Below are 19,872 nucleotides of genomic sequence, written 5' to 3'. Positions count from 1 at the left end.
TTTAGTGAAAATCATTTTATTTATAGCAGATGAAACAGTGAAGTTGATATTCATTAGCCTATCCAGCCGCTGATTAGCATAAGCCAGTTACATAACAAACTAGCTACAATTCTCATCCTGATTTATTTTTATTTTTTTTAACATGGTGTCTTCACTTGTGTAAACTTTTTACAAAATAAAAGATGCCCCCTTTAGATATCAACCGATGAACGTGTCTGGTCTGGTGATAAACTGTTCCAATCTCTCAGTGTGAAGATGAAGGTGAATGAGGAATATTATTTCTGCAGCCAATATCACATGTAATGTGATTGATCACCCCAGAACAGGAGGTTAACCTTCAAGAAATCTCCACCAAACCACAATGCCAACATAATAATAGTAGTGTTATTAACGGCAAAGCCCTTATGATGTCCTCTGGGTAAATACAATTATGTAGATTTTCTCTTTCTTCCTGCTATACAGAACTAAATTGATAAGAGAAGATTTGTCATCATACAGGTTTTGGTAACACACACACACACACACACACACAGGAAAACAAACATTTCCTCTGTCACATTCTCACATGCAATACTCACACTCTTTCAACTCCAAGGTATAACCACTACAGGATGACTACGTAATTGCTAATAAAACATAACATGTAATTACTTTATAGATATATGGACAGACAGTTGGGAAAAATAAGTCTTCAACAGTCTTGTGTTAAAAGGAGGGATCCCATATTGGATAGAATGTGAGACCAGAGCTCAACTTCTTCCAGCTCTTCTTCTCCAACCCCTCTATCTCCTCTCCTCTCCTCTCTCAGAGCCACCAGAAGCGGATGTAGACGATAAGCATGATGAAGAAGACCCCGCCTGCGGCCAGCTTAGCATAGGTGGAGCGAGTGTTCAGGTACTTGGCATCGCTTCTGTACTTCTTCGACAGGCTGGACAGATTACTGGCCTTGGAGTCCAGAGCTGGATGTGATAGGAGTGGATCCAGGTGATCAGAGGGAACAGAAACCAGAACAAATCCTCATTTAACACAAGTGAGAATGGCATCTGCTTCCTCTTCCTCTGAAGCACTATTCTTTGTCAGAGCTTGACGAACAGTGTGTAGCAGAAGTGATACTCCCTTTTATTAGTGAATCTAGTAAATTCTACCTAACATTTACATTCTACCTATTATCATTCTGTTGCAATGATATGCATTTATGCTAATGAAATAAGACTCATTTCCCTCATTAAAATGCAAATCAATTTATAAAACTTTCTTGACATGTGTTTTTCTGGATTTTTTTGTTGTCATCCTGTCTCTCACTGTTCAAATAAACCTACCATTAAAATTATAGAGTGATCATTTCTTTGTCAGTGGGCAAACGTACAAAATCAGCAGGGGATCAAATACTTTCCCCCCCTCACTGTACATCGACCTACATGAACCATTATCACTGTAAATCTATGAGAAGGAAGAACAAGAAGTAGACATTACCAGACAAGGCCTCCCCTCGTTGCAATACTTCCTCAATGTTGGCCACCATGATCCTCTGGACGTCCTGCAGCTCTGTGTTGATGCTGCCCAGGTTCCTACGGGCTCGGCTGTCTATGTACGACTTCTTGGTCTTCTGAATGTAGGTGTCTGTAGACAGAGACGGAAAAACGCCATAAAAAAGAGACACGGGAACGTTACAGGACTTTAAGGCATATTTATTCATAATTTAATGCTAGGGTTTCCTATTATATCAACATTGGGTTGTTAGTAGGGATTCTAACGATTATATATTTCATTGAATCTCACCAAACTCAATGAAGGAGTACGGCCGGGACACAGTGGGGACCTTCTTCCCGTGCTGTTCATGGAACTCTGCCTGCAGGTCTTCCAGGTAAGCAAAGGCAAGTTTTTTGGGAAAGCTTGCTTCAGAGAGCACAAGGTAGACTACTCCTTTTTCTATGACGTAGCTGGAGGGAGAAACATAAGAACGGAAACATGAGTCAGTGTCTGGTATGCATAACGGTCAGTGGATACCTGCTTATTAGTGCAAGTCATTACTCAAAAAAAAAAAAAACATTTGAGAAAGGTGTGTTATGACCAGTGTTTTGCCAAGAGAGTGTGGTTTGAACTCACTGAAAGGACATGGAGCCTGCCTCTAATGTGCAACGTGTGGGACTCTGGTCATTCAGTTTCCTGAACAGCTGTTTAGCCTGGCTCTGGTACTGTTGCAGGTCCCGACCCAACTAAACACAGGACAGAGCAAGAGGTTAAGCATCCAAGAAGATTTAAAAGGACACTGAACCAATGATTGGGATCAATATAAAATGTCATCAACAAAGAAGCAGGTGGTCTGGGTATGGTAAAAACAGTAACACATCACAGGAACAATGTGTATGATTTCCAAGCATCGGTTACAGTGCAGAGAAAAGACCAACCTTCTCACTTCCCTTTGGGAGAGCAGTTAGGAAAGCAAGGGAAACATGTTAGAGTTCTTCCAGCAGGTGGCAAGACTCACATGTAGCCTACAGCAACTCAGTAATACATTGCCTCCTCATTCTCTTCGACTACAAGGAAATAACAAGGATGAATGATGCTTTTGATAAACAATTTAATGTGGGAGTACAGTAGACCGTCACAAATCGCAAATTAACTTGAGCAGAATTTACTCAATGGACTTACTTTATTAACCAAAGGAGATACAGTATCCCAACATTCAAAATGGTAAGCAAATGGATCACATGAGCTGACAACGCCTGGCCATTAGCAGCTACAGATTGTTACACCAGATAATGTGATTTAACCGTAGATTTTTGGTATACATTACATGATAAGTACTGTTTGGTGTAGCAGAGCATTTTCGACCAACCTTAGCTTGGGGACCCTGTCTTCGTCCTCGAGTTGTGGAAACAGGAGTCTCAAAATGGCCATGTCCAGTTGCACGGGGTCCATTTGAATTTAGAAAATGCTCCTTTATTAAAATAAATAATTTGGGGGGTCTAAGTAATCCAACAACGTGTACACCACCATCTTGTATATTTCAAGTCTTCGCACATTGATCAAGAAATGCGGCACTTCGGTGTAGACACCCACCTGTCTCGGTCAATTAGAGAATACTTGAAATAGACAAGATGGCAGTGTTGGATTACTAAAAGGAGCAAAAAAGTACTTATTTTAATAACGGAACATTTTCTGAATTCGAACGGACCCCGTGCAACTGGACATGGCCATTTAATGGAGACTCCTGTTACTACGTATCGAGGACGAAGAAAGCATTGCCAAGCTACACCAAACAGTACCTATCCCACTAATGGATACCAACAATCTTTGTTTAAACACATTATCTGTAGCTAGACCATTAAATGATTAGCTGCCTGTTACTCTGACACAGCTGGAATAAGTCCATCTGGACTTCAATGTCAGACACAATCAAGCTCATATAATATGAAAGAAGAAAGTAGGCCTGCATAGATGACAAGGTCCATATTGCACACGTAGCACACCAGCGAACAACTATTTGCCAATAGTAGGTGGGTCGATAGATAGCTAGCACAAGCAATTCAAGCTAACATACATGGCATTAGGAAAACTAAAAATCTTAACCTGTTCGTCCTCCTGCATTGAGGCGGCAAGCGGCAGTCCATCCGCCAACCGAGCGATCATTGTCAGCAGCACCATTTTGGAACTGAATTTGTTATTGTCCACCACTAGTGATCGCCACAGTGTCGCTAAGTGAAAGCTAATGACAGCAGTAGCTAGATTGACAACACAACACTCCGGACGCGCTGAGCTGGCCGGAAACGCTAGCGCTTTGGGTGTCGCTCAAATATGTCCGTCCATCCCAGACAGGAACGCCTCAAAGCTTCCGCGTTACTCCCTCACTTATTATAATCGAATAGCCTCTGGGATTAAATACAATGACCACTATGCATAAAATATAAATCACGACTCATGTCATTTGAAAAGAGGGGTCTATTGTTTCCTTTATTATGAAAATGTGCACATGACATCCAGTATCCTACCACGGGCACAGTACCCTATTCCTCCCAACCCATTATCAGTGATGTATTAGAATGTATTAGAATTTAGTTAAATGGTTTTAGTTACTTTTAGGCTACGTTGCTCAAAAAAGCTATTAATGCCATGATTTCAGAAATAAAAACTGTAGGCAATGTGTGAGTCATAATGCATATAAAATTGCCCATGCAGTCCATCAGCTATTAACCAGTGGAGTCCTGTCTGTCGAGTCCAGCTCTGTGTGAGGTCCTGGCACTTTCATTTGGCCTGTCTACCCCTTCTCTCTTCTTTCTCTTTGTCTGTCATCATCTCATCACACTTTGCTGCCTAAGCAGTGCCTAACCCTACACACACTGGTACTGGTGGCAACAAGCCCCTGGAATACCATCCCTGCTCTCCACACGGTGGACTTGCTGGCCAGGAGGACAGGTCGGGGGTGCCAACGGGCATTTATCGAAGTTGCATGTGCAGATAGCTGGCACCAGGGGGCAGCATTGGCCATGAGGAATGTAAGGCTCAGTGAGGAAGGAATCAGCAGGACAGGAAGGGACTTGGACCTCAGGGCAGATAACATTGCTGCAGCGAGCTCCCTCTGAGATAGAGACATGTGGAGAGAAAGAGGAACGGAGATTAATGTATAGATGTTCACGTTTAGTTTTTGAATACCATATTGTTTGCAAAATATAGATTTACTCTATTGTGTTGCAGCAGTTGGTTATTATTTTTGTGGTGAAACTCACGCAGCATGTTTTCACAGGTGTCTTCAGAGAGTAATGGTGTGGGTGAGTAGCAGCTCCTCTCCATACACACACACTGGCTTCCCTGCAACTCGCAGCCCCATTCCACACATATATGCTCCCCTTGTTTCTCCATCTCACTCCAGAGCTCATCCCCTGGAAAATCGATAGCCAAAGTTCAATCATATGCCTAAAACTTCAAAAGCACATACAGCTGGAGCTCATTCTACAAAATATTGAAAGGCTACAGTACTTTCCAACCTTATCAGTTTGTGTGTGTCTGTATACATGGGTGCCTAGGTCTATATATCTCACCTCTCAATGTTTTGAGACATTGGTCCAAACTGTGATAGGAGAAGGCAGCGTGACAAGTCTGTAGGGTGTAGCAGTCACAGGCCCCTGCCCTGACGTTGCAGCCCCACATCCAGGGGCATAGGGGGTCTGCCAGGGGGTCTGCCTGATGCCCAAGTAACACTGGAACACGACAGGGGAGAGTCACAGACAGGTTGAGATTACTGGGATAAGGTAACGAGATAGTAAAAGTAACACTTTATTTGAAGATCTGTTATAATATATGTCAAATAAAATAAAATGTTATTTGTCACATGCTTCGTAAACAAATAGTTAAACGCTTACATACGGGCCCTTCCCAACAATGTAGAGACAAAAAAAAGATAAATTGATAAATAAATACACAATGAGTAATGATAACTTGGCTATATACACGGTAACAATACTGAGTCAATGTGCAGGGGTACGAGGTAATTGAGGTAGATACAGTAAGCTCCAAAATAATTGGGACAGTGGCAATATTTTGTTGTTGTATTGGCTCTGTACTACAGCACTTTGGATTTGAAATGATACATAGCCTCCCCCATTATAGGGGACCAAAAGTATTGGGACAATTTCACTTAGTAGTAAAGTAGTAAAAAGTTAAGTATTTGGTCCCATATTCATAGCAGGCAATGACTACATCAAGCTTGTGACTCTACACATTTGTTGGATGCATTTGCTGTTGGTTTTGGTTGTGTTTCAGATAATTTTGTGCCCAAAATAATTTAATGGTAAATAAATGTACGGTGTAATTTGAGTCACTTTTATTCTAAATAAGAATATAGTGTTTCTAACCACTTATACATTAATGTGGATGCTACCTGAAGGAGTCATGAATAATGATGTGTGAGAAAGTTAGACACGCTAACTTCTCAACATTCCAATAACATGGGAGGTTAGCATTTCGTTGTGGGTGTTATTTATGTGGGGGATATTTATGCGTCTAACTTTCTCACTCATTATTGAAATGATGTAGCGCCTTGCGGTCAGGTGCCAAGCAGTTGTCATACCAAGGGGTGATGCAGCCAGTCAAGATGCTCTCACTTGTGCAGCTGTATAACTTTTTGAGGATCTGAGGGCCCATCCCAAATCTTTTCAGCCTCCTGAGTGGGAAGAGGTGTTGTCGTGCCCTCTTCACAACTGTGTTGCTGTGTGTGGACCATGATAATTCCTGAGGGATGTGGACACCGAGGAACTTGAAGCTCTCGACCTGCTCCACTACAGCCCTGTCGATGTGGGGCATGCTCAGCCCTCCATTTCCTGTAGTCCACAATCAGCCTCTTTGGCTTGCTGATATTGAGGGAGAGGTTATTGTCCAGGCACCATACTGCCAGGTTGTCTCATCGTCGATGATCAGGCCCACCACCGCCGTGTCGTCGGCAAACTTAATGATGCAGGTCGTGGGTGATCAGGGAGTACTGGAGGAGACTATGCACGTACCTCTGAGGGGCCCCCGTGTTGAGGGTCAGCGTGGCAGATGTGTTGTTGCCTACCCTCACCACCTGGGGGCAGCCCGTCAGGATGTCCAGGATCCAGTTGCAGAGGGAAATGTTTAATCCTAGAGTCCATAGCTTAGTGATGATTTGAGGGCACTATGGTGTTAAATGCTGAGCTGTAGTCAATGAACAGCATTCTCATGTAGGTGTTCCTTTTGTCCAGGTTGGAAAGGGCAGTGGGGAGTTGAATAGAGATTGCGTCATCTGTGGATCTGTCGGGGCGGTATGCGAATTGAAGTGGGTCCAGGGTGTCTGGGATGGTGGTGTTGATGTGAGCCATGACCAGCCTTTCAAAGCATTTCATGGCTACAAATGCGAGTGCTACGGGGCGATAGTCATTTAGATAGGTTGCCTTGGCGTTCTTGGGCACAGGTACTATGGTGGTCTGCTTAAACATGTAGGTATTACAGACTGGGTCAGGGAGAGGTTGAAAATGTTAGTGAAGACACTTGCCAGCGCATGCTCTGAGTACACGTCCTGGTAATCCATCTGGTCCTGCGGCCTTGTAAATGCTAACCTGTTTAAAGGTCTTACTCACATCGGCTACGGAGAGCGTGATCACACAGTCGTCTGGAACAGCTGGTGCTCTCATGCATGGTTCAGTGTTGCTAGCTACGACGCGAGCATAGAAGGTATATAGTTTGTCTGGAAGGCTCGTTTCACTGGACAGCTTGCGGCTGGGTTTCCCTTTGTAATCCGTGATAGTTTGCAAGCCCTGTCACATCCAACGAGCATCAGAGCCAGTGTAATAGGATTCTGTATTGACACTTTGCCTGTTTGATGGTTCATTGGAGGGCGTAGCTGGATTTCTTATAAGCGTCCGGATTAGTGTCCCACTCCTTGAAAGTGGAAGATCTAGCCTTTAACTCAGTGTGGACGTTGCCTGTAATCCATGGCTTCTGGTTGGGATATCTATGTACGGTCACTGTGGGGACGAATGTTATCGATGCACTTATTAATGAAGGCGGTGACTAATGTAGTAAACTCCTGAATGCCATCGGATTAATCCCGAAACATATTCCAGTCTGTGCTATCGAAACAGTCCTGTAGCTTAGCATCCGCTTCATCAGACCACTTCTATATTAAGCATGTGTGTAACTGGTATTTCCTGTTTGAGTTTATGCTTGTAAGCAGGAATCAGGAGGATAGAGTTATGGTCAGATTTGCTAAATGGAGGGTGAGGGAGGGCTTTGTATGCGTCTCTGTGTGTGGAGGAAAGGTGATCTAGAGTGTTTTCGCCTCTACTTACACAGGTGACATGCTGGTAGAAATGAGGTAAAACAGATTTCAGTTTCCCTGTGCTGCCACTGGATGAGCATTTTCTTGTTTGTCTATGTACTTATACAGCTCGTTGAGTGCGGTCTTTGTGCCAACATCGGTTTGTGGTGGTAAATAGATAGCAAAATATAGATAAACTCTTGGTAAATAGTATGGTCTACAGCTTATCATGAGGTATTCTAACTCCGGCGAGCAGAAACTCGAGACTTCCTTCATATTAGAGACCAGGTGTTAACAGAGACACACCCCTCCCCCGACACCACCGTTCTGTCCTGACAATGTAGAAAAAACAGATCGATTTATACGTAGATATGTAATAATTATGAATATGGAGTTTAAATATGTTATAGGCAGACATACACAGTCACCCATTAACAAATGTAAGCTGTTACATAATACACAACCATGCACCACTTTCATCACTGTGGCTGTTACGCAATGCTTAAATTTGTACAGGGGCCGTACCTCAATGTGCCCTCTTAAGTCCCATCTGTTAGAACCAATCCTCTTACCTTTGCACACGCCGGTGTGTGGGGGTCTGGCAGGGCTGCGTCCGGTGAACAGGGTGCAGGTGAGGTCTCTGTCACAGTAGCCTTTCTCCCAGTGGGGGCCTCCACACACCTGGCCCATCTGACGGGCACACTGTGGGCAGCAGCCACATGGCTCAGTGACATGTCCCCCAGGGCAAACTCGCCTGGCACGGGGACACAGCACTCCAGAGCATGGCACACAGCCTGGGGCAAGGGGAGCTATGGGCGATATAGACAATATGATACACTTCACGCACCTCTGTAATTAGTTACAATACTGTAATTCCATTGTCATAGCCAAAGTGGAGTTCACTAGAGGACGCAAATAATTTAACTGCTTTTCAAATACACTCGTATAAAACAAATAAAATATGGAACACATAATATTGGGAATAGTAACAGGTAGACTCACGGCTGCAGAGTCCAGCACTGGGTGTTTGCTCCTTGTCAGCGGGCTTCACAGACACACATGTGAGGTTGGTGTCACACTGGCCCTCCACTGCCCCTCCACACACTTCCCCCTTACCTAGAATAACCTGCCCATGCAGCTGTGAGGGGCTACACACCAACAAGAACACCCAGAGCCCAAGATAAACCCAAACCATTGCTCTGTTATCAATAACCCAACTTACCGTACCAAAGCATAGGCTCAGAGAGCTTCAATTCCTCTGAGAGACTTCTGAACATCATGTGTTCCTCCTCCCCCTGTCCTTCAGCCAGATTCCTGACCAACCATCTCTTTTCTTATCCCTGCCAAAACCACACACCTCTCCCCCTCGCTCTCATTCCCTCCGGCTCCGTCTGTCCCCGCCTCTCTCTCCTGTACACATGTAATCAAATTCCAATAGATTTCACAACAGCTATGCTTCAATAGCCTCAAAGAAACAACATGTCCAAAGTTTCATTCTGTCCAAGAGTTGGTGATACTGTTATTGAGTAGAAAGGCTGGCTTGGTCTCTCCTCTCACATCAGAAGAGTGAAAAGTGTGTATGATCACGGGTGGAATGTGTAGTATAGTCAATAGAGGATATGGAAAGGGCCAGGGAAGTAGAGGGGGAGGGAGGAAGGGAGCAACTAAGAACACAGAGAGACCGCAGACACTACAGCCAAGAGGGACTGACATGGACAAAGCACTTCTCTGTCTGACAGAGGCAGGCAGGCACACAACCTCTGAGATCGTTCTGCTTTTTGGTTTACAAGTACTGAAAGAGATCTGAAACTGAAGTCATACTCTACAGAGCCCAGAGTCATAACAGAGAACGAGAGACACAAACAAATGAACATGAAACTTGGGAGAATAACAGGTGAAAATCTATATGGCATAACATTCCAAAACGGTTGATCTTTTATTTCATATGCAATGTCCAAGAGTGTTTACAAAAATGATTCAAGTTTTGTTTAGATTTCCCTTTCACTCGCATACAAGTTCAGTTATACTGTAATTCACATTAAAGATAATATCAAGACTACAATACTGGAAAGAGTGCAGTTCACACTATTGAGGTCAGTGGCAATTCCACTTATAGATGTACTAATTTACTCAGGGTTAGGTTACAATCTAATACAGTACTTATATGAAACGGTATCAACCACACAAAAATGCATTGTTGTTCCTGTAAACGACAAAGAAGAAAGTAAAAACAAATAAAGTATGAAGAAAACAACCCTGCAGGTCTCACTATAAAAACAATACAGATTAAATATCACAAACCATTTTAAGATACAAGGTGCTAAAAGTCCCTCTGTAACCCAGCCAATCTGTAAAACCAAGTATTTTTAACAGTTCTCTAGTAGGCTATGCTCTTAATGCCCTACTACATGATGCTTGATTGCACCTCTGGCATGACTATCGTTTTGGCATTTTGGGCTTCTGGCAGTGGAATGTTTCTTTACATTTGAATACATGTGCAGGCGAAAGTCAGTTAAATCAAACTTATTGGGTACAGTGTTAGTGTTTTCTGTTCCTCCTAATTAAAATCAGTTAGAAGCAGGAGAACAGAATAGGAGATTTCAAAGTTGACATCTTGGAGAGTCTAGATAAACAAAGAAACGCATGACTGTTTTAACCGACTCTGTAATGCCCCCAGGCTGGCCTATAAAGCCAAGCCTCCGTGCTCCTGTCATTGATCCCCCAGGATCTGCTGGAGTCTCTGTGCTATGGAGAGGGCCTTGGGATGGGGGCAGGGCAGCAAGGGCAGGCGGGGAGGGCCCAAAGCCAATCCTGACACCTCACTCATCAGCTGCTTATTTACAGCCAAATCAAACCCTGCACACACACAAACACAATGTATCACATCACAAAATGCACAGACTCACTTTAGGTTAATCTCCCAGATGACACACATGGGAATGACTTTTGTGGGTGAAAATGTTGCACTCACTCACCCAGCTTTATTGCATAACAGAGGATATCTTGCACCTGGAACTGCAAAGGGAGATCAAAGACATGAATCAATCAGATTATCACAGATTTAGGAAAACTACAATGATGTCCTGAGTTGTTGTTTTGTCTGAGGCTGAAAAGGAGAGGTACCTGTATAGTCCTGGCCTTGGGGAGGTCCCCTTTATCAAAGGCTGACACGAGTTTGTTCACACTGCTGCCCAGGTAGTTGTATGTGCTGGGGAGAGAGTGGCATTCCTAAGACATACTGTGCATTCGGAAAGTATTCAGACCACTTGACTTTCTACATTTTGTTATGTTACAGCCTTATTCTAAAATTGAGGAAAATATTTTATTTAATCAATCAATCTACATACAATACCCCATAATGACAAAGCAAAAACAGGATTCTAGAAATGTTTGCTAATTTATAATTTAAAAAAAAGGGGTATCAGGGCGCAGCGGACAAAGGCACTGCATCGCTCACTGGATCGTGTCACTACAGACCCGGGTTCGATTCCGGGCTTTATTACAACCGGCCGTGATCGGGAGTCCCATAGGGCGGCGCACAATTGGCCCAGCGTCGTCCGGGTTAACTCTTTACTTGGCTCATCGTGCTCTAGCAACTCCTTGTGGCGGGCCAGGCGCCTTCAGGCTGACCCGGTTGTCAGTTGAATGGTGTTTCCTCCGACACATTGGTGCGGCTGGCTTAAGCGGGCGGGTGTTAACTTCACTAGGGTAGGGGGCAGCATTCGGAATTTTGGATGAAAAGCGTGCCCATGGTAAACTGCCGGCTACTAAGGCCCAGAAGCTAGGATATGCATATAATTGGTAGATTTGGATAGAAAACACCCTAAAGTTTCCAAAACTATAAGAAATAATGTCTGAGTATAACAGAACTGATATGGCAGGTGAAAACCTGAGGAAAATCAATCCAGGAAGTGCTATTATTTTGAAAGGCTGTTTTTCCATTGAAAGCCTATCCACCATACAAAGACTTAGGACCCAGTTCACGATCTCTATGGCTTCTTCTACATGTGGCCAGTCTTTAGGCATTGTTTCAGGCTTTTACTCTGAAAAATGAGGGAGATACAGCACTTTCAATGAGTGGACAGTGGAAATTTCCAGACATGAGTCCAGCGTGTGATTGGGAGCGCGCCTTTCTTGTTTCTCCTTTTCTATTGACGAAGCTTTTGTCCGGTTGAAATATTATTTATGACAAAAACAACCTGAGGATTGATTTTAAACATCGTTTGACATGTTTCTATGAACTTTTATTGTACTTTTTTGACTTTTCGTCTGGGTGTTGAGAGCGCGCTTTGTGCCTTTGGATTACTGAACTAAATGCATCAACAAAAACAGAGGTTTTTGGACATAAAGAGGGACATTATCGAACAAAATGAACATTTGTGTAACATGGAGTCCTGGGAGTGCCACCAGATGAAGATCAAAGGTTAGTGATTCATTTAAATCGCCATTTCTGACTTTTATGAGTCCTCTCCTTGGCTGTGAAATGTCTGAATGGTTTCTTGTGGCTAGGCGCTGTCCTAACATAATCGCATGGTGTGCTTTCGCCGTAAAGCCTTTTTGAAATCGGACACAGTGGTTGGATTATCAAGAAGTTTATCTTTAAAATGTTGTATAATACTTGTATGTTTGAGGAATTGTAATTATGGGATTTCTGTTGTTTGAATTTGGCGCACTGCAATTTCACTGGCTGTTGTCGAGGTGGGACGCTAGTGTCCCCATGATACCAGAGAGGTTAAGAAGTGCGGTTTGGCGGGTCATGTTTTGGAGGACGCATGAAATAGACCTTCGCCTCCCGAGCCCGTTGGGGAGTTGCAGCGATGAGACAAGAATGAAATTGAGGAGAAAAAGGGGGTAAAATACAAAACAAAAATGTAAAACAAAAAACACCTTACTTACATAAGTATTCAGACCCTTTGCTATGAGACTTGAAATTTAGCTCTGATGCATCTTGTTTCCAATGATCATCCTTGAGATGTTTCTACAACTTGAGTCCACCTGTGGTAAATTCAATTGATTGTACATGTACAGTGAAGCATGGTGGTGGCAGCATCATGCTGTGGGGATGTTTTTCAGAAGCAGGGACTGGGAGACGAGTCAGGATCGAGGCAAAGATGAGAAAAGTACAGAGAGAGATCCTTGATGAAAACCTGCTCCAGAACAGGACCACAGACTGGGGCGAAGGTTCACCTTCCAACAGGACAACGACCCTAGCACACAGTTAAGTCAACGCAGGAGTGGCTTTGGGACAAGTCTCTAAATGTCCTTGAGTGGCCCAGCCAGAGCCCGGACTTGAACCCGAAAGAACATCTCTGGAGAGAAGTGAAAATAGCTGTGCAGTGACGCTCCCTAGCCAACCTGACAGAGCTTGAGAGGATCTGCAGAGAAGAAATGGGAGAAACTCCCCAAATACAGGTGTGCCAAGCTTGTAGCATCATACCCAAGAAGACTCAAGGCTGTAATTCCTGCCAAAGGTGCTTCAACAAAGTACTGAGTAAAGGGTCTGAATACTTATGTAAATGTGATATTTCAATTTTTTTCTAAAAACCTGTTTTTGCTTTGTCATTATGTGGTATTGTGTGTAGATTGATGAAAAAAATAAATAACCATTTAATCAATTTTAGAATAAGGCTGTAACATAAAATGTGGAAAAAGTCAAGGTGTCTGAATACCCTCCGAATGCACTGTAAGTGTCTGCATAATGGACTGACTTCACACAGAGAGCATAGTTCTCAGGGTTAAAGTATGATATCAAATGGAGACCAACCTGCCTACAGCTCCATTGGCACCCATTGCCAAAGCTCCTAGCAGTTGCTGTTAAAGAGTAAAACATTATTTAATTAGATAAACATAACATACTGGACATGACTTTCCTCTAAGGCAGTCCTCGAGTATCCCAACAGTACACATTTTTGTTGGTGCCCCAAATAAAAACACCTGATTTAAATGATCGAGGGCTTGATGATTATTTGACAAGTTGAATCAGGTGTGCTTGTCTGGGGCTACAATAAAAATGTGTACCGTTTGGGGTACTTGAGGACTGGAGTTGGGAAACACTGCTCTAAGGATAAGTTATCTTCATACTGACAGAGAGAGACAAGCACAGAGAGGGAGGAGAATGATGAAGTGCTGACCTCATCTATACCATATAGGAGTGACCAGTGAGATGGACTATAGCTGACACACTGGCCAAAGTCCATCAGGTCGCTGCCACTGAACTTCAGCCCCTGGAACGAGGGGATCTGATTCTCTATCCCCTCCAACACATCCCTTGATCGCACTGACAGGAGAAAAGAGTGGCTGACAATCAACATCCTTGTAATTCAAACCCTGAATATTAGAGTATCACATGCAGAGGTGCATCAAGAAGTGACCGACTGTATCATATCAACTGAAAGCAGAGTACTCACAGTTGACCCCAGTCACAGCTGGAATGTGATAATAGTAGAAGGGCATGGCTGGGGCGGCTGCAGCCACTTCCTGGAGAAACATCCTCAGAGCATCTGAGTTCAGTGGAAGGAAACAGAGTAAGGAAAGGAAATCCCTACAGTGAATTTCTCTGCAACGTTGATCCGAGTGGAATGGCATAGTCATACTGTAATGAGCAAACAGAACCACAAGTATACATCACAACTGAAAGTTAGGCTCAACGCACCTGCGGTGGCGGGTTTGAAGAAAGAGGGGGAGATCACTGATATCCCATCGGCTCCTATTTCAGCAGCATGTCGTGCCTGCATGGGGGACACAGAGACAGTACGACACCTTAATTACACTGTGAGCTGTTCCAAGGCCTTGTGCTGAGTTTAGACTAGTTATGGGTAGGCAGGAGTCCCAGCAGGTTGTGGCAGGGATGACTCACCAGCTCCTGGGAGTCCTTCAGACTCATGCAGCCCACGTGCACTATCACCTGCTCCAGCCTGTGAAGACACAGCAAAGTGTGCCAAGAAGCCAGCAAGGCTTAATCAGTGACTCATACATACACACAGAAACAGTATTGCCTCATACATTGAGTATAGCAAACATTAGGAACACCTTCTTAATATTGAGTTGCACCACACCCCACCTCCTTTTGCCCTAAGAACAGCCTCAATTCATCGGGGCATGGACTCTACGAGGTGTCGAAAGCATTCCACAGGGATGCTGGACAATGTTGCAGGTCTTGACACAAACCGGTGCACCAGGCACCTACTACCATTCCCCGTTCAAAGGCACTTTTGTCTTACCCATTCACCCTTTGAATGGCACAGATACACAATCCATGTCTCAATTGTCTCAAGACTTAAAAATCCTTCTTTAACCTGTCTCCTCCCCTTCATAGAAGTGGATTTAACAAGTGACATCAATAAGGGATCATAGCTTTCACCTTGATTGACCTGGTCAGTCTGTCATGGAAATAGTTGTTCTTAATGTTTTGTATACTCAGTGTATAAACCATATTACACACATTTGATAACCACATTCTGTATTACTTACTTGTTGGGTTTAGAGCTTGCAAGAATGGCATTTCAGACTTACTTGTTCTTGCCCTGATGACACCACTCCACTGCAAGCAGCTTCCTCTCCTCCACAGTGAGAGACATACCTTCTCCTGTCGTGCCATTTACTGGTGGAGCGGTTGGGGAAAAGAACAGAGGCATAACTAACAGCTGTGCATGAGCTTGGTAGGAAAGTGATTGTACTGCTATGACTTTGCACAGTTCTAATGGGGGAAGATGAGCAATAACTAAGGAGGAAGCCAGACCCGGCGCCAGGATAAAGTGACTAAGGAGGCAGTTGAAATCGGCGAGGCAGCTACATTTTTGGGTGTTCTTGCAATAGAATTATATTGAATTCTGCTTAGCTCACGCTATACCACAATAAACAAAGTTCAAACGCAGACTGAGTGCTTTTGAAGTGACAGGTTGGTGCGAAATTTGTAGCCCATCTCCGCTGCCCTGTATCAGTGTAAAATAGGGTCCTTATAGCAGTGCTAAGACCAAAGATTCAGCAGGAGGCAGGTAGAGGTGCAAATGACTTTATTTACACAGCGCTGGTGTTTCAAAGATGACACTCAGAGAGAGAAATACACAAAATGTCAGCATTCAAAAGAAAAACCCTCTCATCAGGCAAATTCTGACTTAACCAATAAAGCACAGGTGGGGTCTACCAGGCTCAGATACAGCCTCCCCTTGGGTTACCCAACAGGTGGGGTCTAGAAGGTGGGGCCAGAAGTATACAAAATGGTGTCGTCTGTGTAGAGGTGGATCAGAGAATCAGCAGCCGCAACATCATTGATGTATACAGAGAAAAGAGTCGGCCCGAGAATTGAACCCTGTGGCACCCCCATAGACTGCCAGAGGTCCGGACAACAGGCCCTACGATTTGACACACTGAACTCCGTCTGAGTAGCAGTTGGTGAACCAGGCGAGGCAGTCATTTGAGAAACCAAACTGGTTGACCCTTCTTTGGCAGCAATAACCTCAACCAAACATTTTCTGTAGTTGCGGATCAGACCTGCACAACGGTCAGGAGGAATTTTGGAACATTCCTCTTTACAAAACTGTTTCAGTTCAGCAATATTCTTGGGATGTCTGGTGTGAACTGCTCTCTTGAGGTCATGCCACAGCATCTCAAAATTGGGTTGAGGTCAGGACTCCAGAAGGTGTATTTTCTTCTGTTGTTGATTTACTTCTGTGTTTTGGGTCGTTGTCCTGTTGCATCACCCAAATTCTGTTGAGCTTCAATTGGCAGACAGACAGTCTCCTGGAAAATGTCTTGATAGCAATCAGTCCAGGCCTTGAGGCAGCCCCAAACCATGATAATCCCTCCACCATACTTTACAGTTGGGATGAGGTTTTGATGTTGGTGTGCTGTGCCTTTTTTTTTCTCCACACAGTGTTGTGTGTTCCTTCCAAACAACTCAACTGTAGTTTCATCTCTCCACAGAATATTTTGCCAGTAGCGCTGTGGAACACCCAAGTGCACTTCAGCAAACTTCAGACGTGCAGAAGTTTTTTTTGGACTGCAGTGGCTTCTTCTGTGGTGTCCTCCCATGAACACCATTCTTGTTTAGTGTTTTACATCTCGCTAACTCATCAACAGAGATGTTAGCATGTTCCAGAGATTTCTGTAAGTCATTAGCTGACACACTAGGATTCTTCTTAACCTCATTGAGCATTCTGCGCTTTGCTCTTGCAGTCATCTTTGCAGGACAGCCACTCCTAGGGAGAGTGGCAACAGTGCTGAACTTTCTCCATTTGTAGACAATTTGTCTTACCGTGGACTAATGAACATCAAGGCTTTTAGAGATACTTTTGTAACCCTTTCCAGCTTTATGCAAGTCAACAATTCTTCATCTTAGGTCTTCTGTGATCTCTTTTGTTTGAGGAATAGTTCACATCAGGCAATGCTTCTTGTGGATAGCAAACTCAAATTTTGTGAGTGTTTTTAATAGGGCAAGGCAGCTCTAAGCAACATCTCCAATCTCGTCTCATTGATTGGACTCCAGGTTAGCTGACTCCAATTAGCTTTTGGAGAAGTCATTAGCCTAGGGGTTCACATACTTTTTCCAACCTACACTGTGAATGCTTAAATTATGTTTTCAATGTAGACAAGAAAAATTACAATAATGTGTGTTATTAGTTTAAGCACACTATGTGTATTGTTGTGACTTAGATGAAGATCAGATCAAATGTGATGACTAATTTATGCAGAAATCCAGGTAATTCCAAAGGGTTCACATACTTTTTCTTGCCTGTGTGTATGTGTATATATGTATTTATTTCACGGGGCATTTAAAAACACTGACAAAGAAACAAAATATTTGAGAGAGATGTGCCTGTAGCGTGTCTTCGCCACACAACCCTCCCCTTATTCTTGTCGTGACATTTAAAAATGATGCTTGAGACACATTCCTCACACATAAGCAGTAACATCAAATATTGTCAGGACGTAGCAGTGGTCATTTTCCCTTCAACTGATCGAACCCAGGTCTGTAGTGACACCTCAAGCAGTGCCTTAGACCTCTGCACCACTCGGGAGGCCCACAGTTCACTATTTCTAACCACCCCGCTTAAACGCACACTACCCAAACTCATGGACATGTGACAGCTTGGCACATTCCAAACGACCACTACGTACGTGATACATATTGACCAACATGGTATGTCCATTTGGTGAATGTGGATTGTCGGAGCAAATAAAGGAACATCATAGCAGTTGCCCCGAGGCAGATGAACACTTTGCCCAGGCCCTAAACAATGTAGACTAAGCTTTTGGCTATGCAGGGGCACAAACTTCCCGCATGACCCTTTGTTGAAGCAGGTAAGGGAGTATTCTCTCCCGAACGATGCACAGTGGACACTGGGGTTGTCTCCAGGCCCCAAAACAGTGACAACTTCTGTGCCACACCCAGGAACATTCACCCCCCCCGGCCTCCAGCACAGTGTCCTGCTCACCAGGTAACTTTTAACTTGACTCTGCCCTTATAAATAAAAAATGACAGGCGGAGGCGTATCACATTATTCACTTAGCCTACCACAGAGATGAGAAGTGTTTCACGCTTTTTACAGAAACCCAAACGAGTCATACCTAATCACCCCCCTACACACACCGTGGGCCGCTCTGTCCATTGTGCTGACACAGTGCAGCTGATATTTTCTTTGCGTCAACCTGTCACTCAATCATTTGACGTTTTATTTACTGTAGGGACATAAAACTGAGGGGGAACAAGTTTGAATGGAGGGGATACCCCTCAAGGAGCCAGGTACAGAGGAAGCTCTTACCAAATATACTCTTAACACCTTGTTGCTCTAACAGGTAGTCAATGTAGGGTCTGATCTCTGAAAGGTTGATTTCACTGTGGAGAGAGGGAGAGAGATTGGATAAAGAGTACAATAAGTTGAAGAATGTGAAGTCAACAACAGCTCTAATCATAAATGCATACATAACATGACCCATAAAACAAGTCAGATCACCTACCCTTCAGGAGTGAGCGGTGTAAAAGTGGCAGCTACAAGGCCAGTGGCCTTCCTGCCAACAACGGGAGTCATGTCTGAGTGAGACAAAATATGCTGACTGTGCATGGTTGGTTGGGGAGGGGTGGGGGGGGGAGGGGGAATCTGTTAATTTCCTGAGTTGAATTGAATCCTTCACTACAAAAGAGTACCAAAACTGGTTGAATCAGTTTTGTTTACACAAAATTTCAACCCCAACAAAATCTGATGAAATTGTATCAACATGGAAAACTCATTGGATTTGGAAAAAGTCTTCAATGTAAGGGCTTTTTGTATTTTTTCCCCCACATAAATCCAATGACATGGTGGCATTTTTGTTTATTTCACTTTGAATTAAAAATAGCTGACAACTCAACCAAATGTAAATTAGACATTGAACTGATGTCTGTGCCCAGTGGGTAGAGTAGAATTCTGCACTACAACATGAAAACAACCATGGAATGGATAATATTTCATAGCTTTACAATAAAAAGTCTGATTCTTCAAACTACATTGAACCTATAGTGACTCTCCCCTAAGACTGACATTAACTTGCCAAGCAAACAGTGAACTATGGTACTGACCCCTGTAACGTTATATAGCTTACTGACTATCTCGTGTATTTCTTATTTCTATTGCTCGTGTATTTTTTTCTACTTTACTCTAAAGTACTACGGATATGGATTACTGCTTTGTTGGTAAAGAGTTTGCCAGAAAGGCATTTCACTGTACTTGTGCACGTGACAATACAACCTGAAACTTAAACTATCAGTTTATCATGTTAGGCATGCAATGCATACAGTACTAAATATTTTGTTACCCGTTTTGTTTGTTCCTCCAGTAGATCCTGCACAAATAGGTGGAAATATGATGCAAGCCTTTATTTCGTTTTCTTGTTGAAGAGAGCCTGCCTTACCTTCTGCCTCTGCCAGAGAGTTTTCAACATGGTTTTGACGTCAAACCTCAAGTAGGTCATGTGAGACCAGACGTTGCACATGACTTTGCTAGGCTAGATGGGAAATGTAGTGACTACCAACAATGGTGGGAGATTCATTCTGATGTCTGTCAATAGTCAAGGACTGACAAACGTCCACCTTTATGTATATTGCCATTACATTTTTTAAGGCATAT

General features: G+C 43.5%; 3 protein-coding genes across 4 annotated transcripts; all 3 read right to left on the bottom strand.

The window, feature by feature from the left end:
• Positions 1–3,834, bottom strand: sec22bb (SEC22 homolog B, vesicle trafficking protein b). Of its 2 annotated transcripts, XM_014216480.2 has the most exons (6): positions 3,574–3,809; positions 2,409–2,420; positions 2,107–2,216; positions 1,780–1,940; positions 1,474–1,620; positions 1–959 (listed from the first exon to the last, which is right to left on the bottom strand). In XM_014216480.2, the coding sequence occupies exons 1-6, from the start codon at positions 3,646–3,648 to the stop codon at positions 805–807; spliced, it is 660 nt and encodes a 219-aa protein (XP_014071955.1). In that variant the 5' UTR covers positions 3,649–3,809; the 3' UTR covers positions 1–804. The 2 variants fall into 2 exon arrangements, with proteins under 2 accessions (XP_014071955.1, XP_014071956.1); XM_014216481.2 differs by lacking the exon at positions 2,409–2,420 and having other exon boundaries at positions 3,574–3,834.
• Positions 3,835–3,927: 93 nt separating this feature from the next.
• LOC106613828 (cysteine-rich motor neuron 1 protein) lies at positions 3,928–9,052 on the bottom strand. Its single transcript, XM_014216479.2, has 5 exons — positions 8,774–9,052; positions 8,344–8,580; positions 5,040–5,198; positions 4,728–4,880; positions 3,928–4,579 (listed from the first exon to the last, which is right to left on the bottom strand). The coding sequence occupies exons 1-5, from the start codon at positions 8,964–8,966 to the stop codon at positions 4,332–4,334; spliced, it is 990 nt and encodes a 329-aa protein (XP_014071954.1). The 5' UTR covers positions 8,967–9,052; the 3' UTR covers positions 3,928–4,331.
• Positions 9,053–9,683: 631 nt separating this feature from the next.
• Positions 9,684–19,647, bottom strand: npl (N-acetylneuraminate pyruvate lyase (dihydrodipicolinate synthase)). Its single transcript, NM_001139839.1, has 12 exons — positions 19,562–19,647; positions 18,728–18,823; positions 18,532–18,605; positions 15,284–15,371; positions 14,628–14,685; positions 14,424–14,499; positions 14,179–14,271; positions 13,903–14,048; positions 13,536–13,582; positions 10,895–10,979; positions 10,747–10,786; positions 9,684–10,627 (listed from the first exon to the last, which is right to left on the bottom strand). The coding sequence occupies exons 2-12, from the start codon at positions 18,796–18,798 to the stop codon at positions 10,482–10,484; spliced, it is 924 nt and encodes a 307-aa protein (NP_001133311.1). The 5' UTR covers positions 18,799–18,823; positions 19,562–19,647; the 3' UTR covers positions 9,684–10,481.
• Between the last annotated feature and the right edge of the window lie 225 nt (positions 19,648–19,872).

The sequence above is a fragment of the Salmo salar genome, chromosome ssa10, assembly GCF_905237065.1.
Source record: "Salmo salar chromosome ssa10, Ssal_v3.1, whole genome shotgun sequence".
NCBI lineage: Eukaryota > Metazoa > Chordata > Actinopteri > Salmoniformes > Salmonidae > Salmo > Salmo salar.
This window is presented reverse-complemented; position numbering and strand designations above follow the sequence as displayed.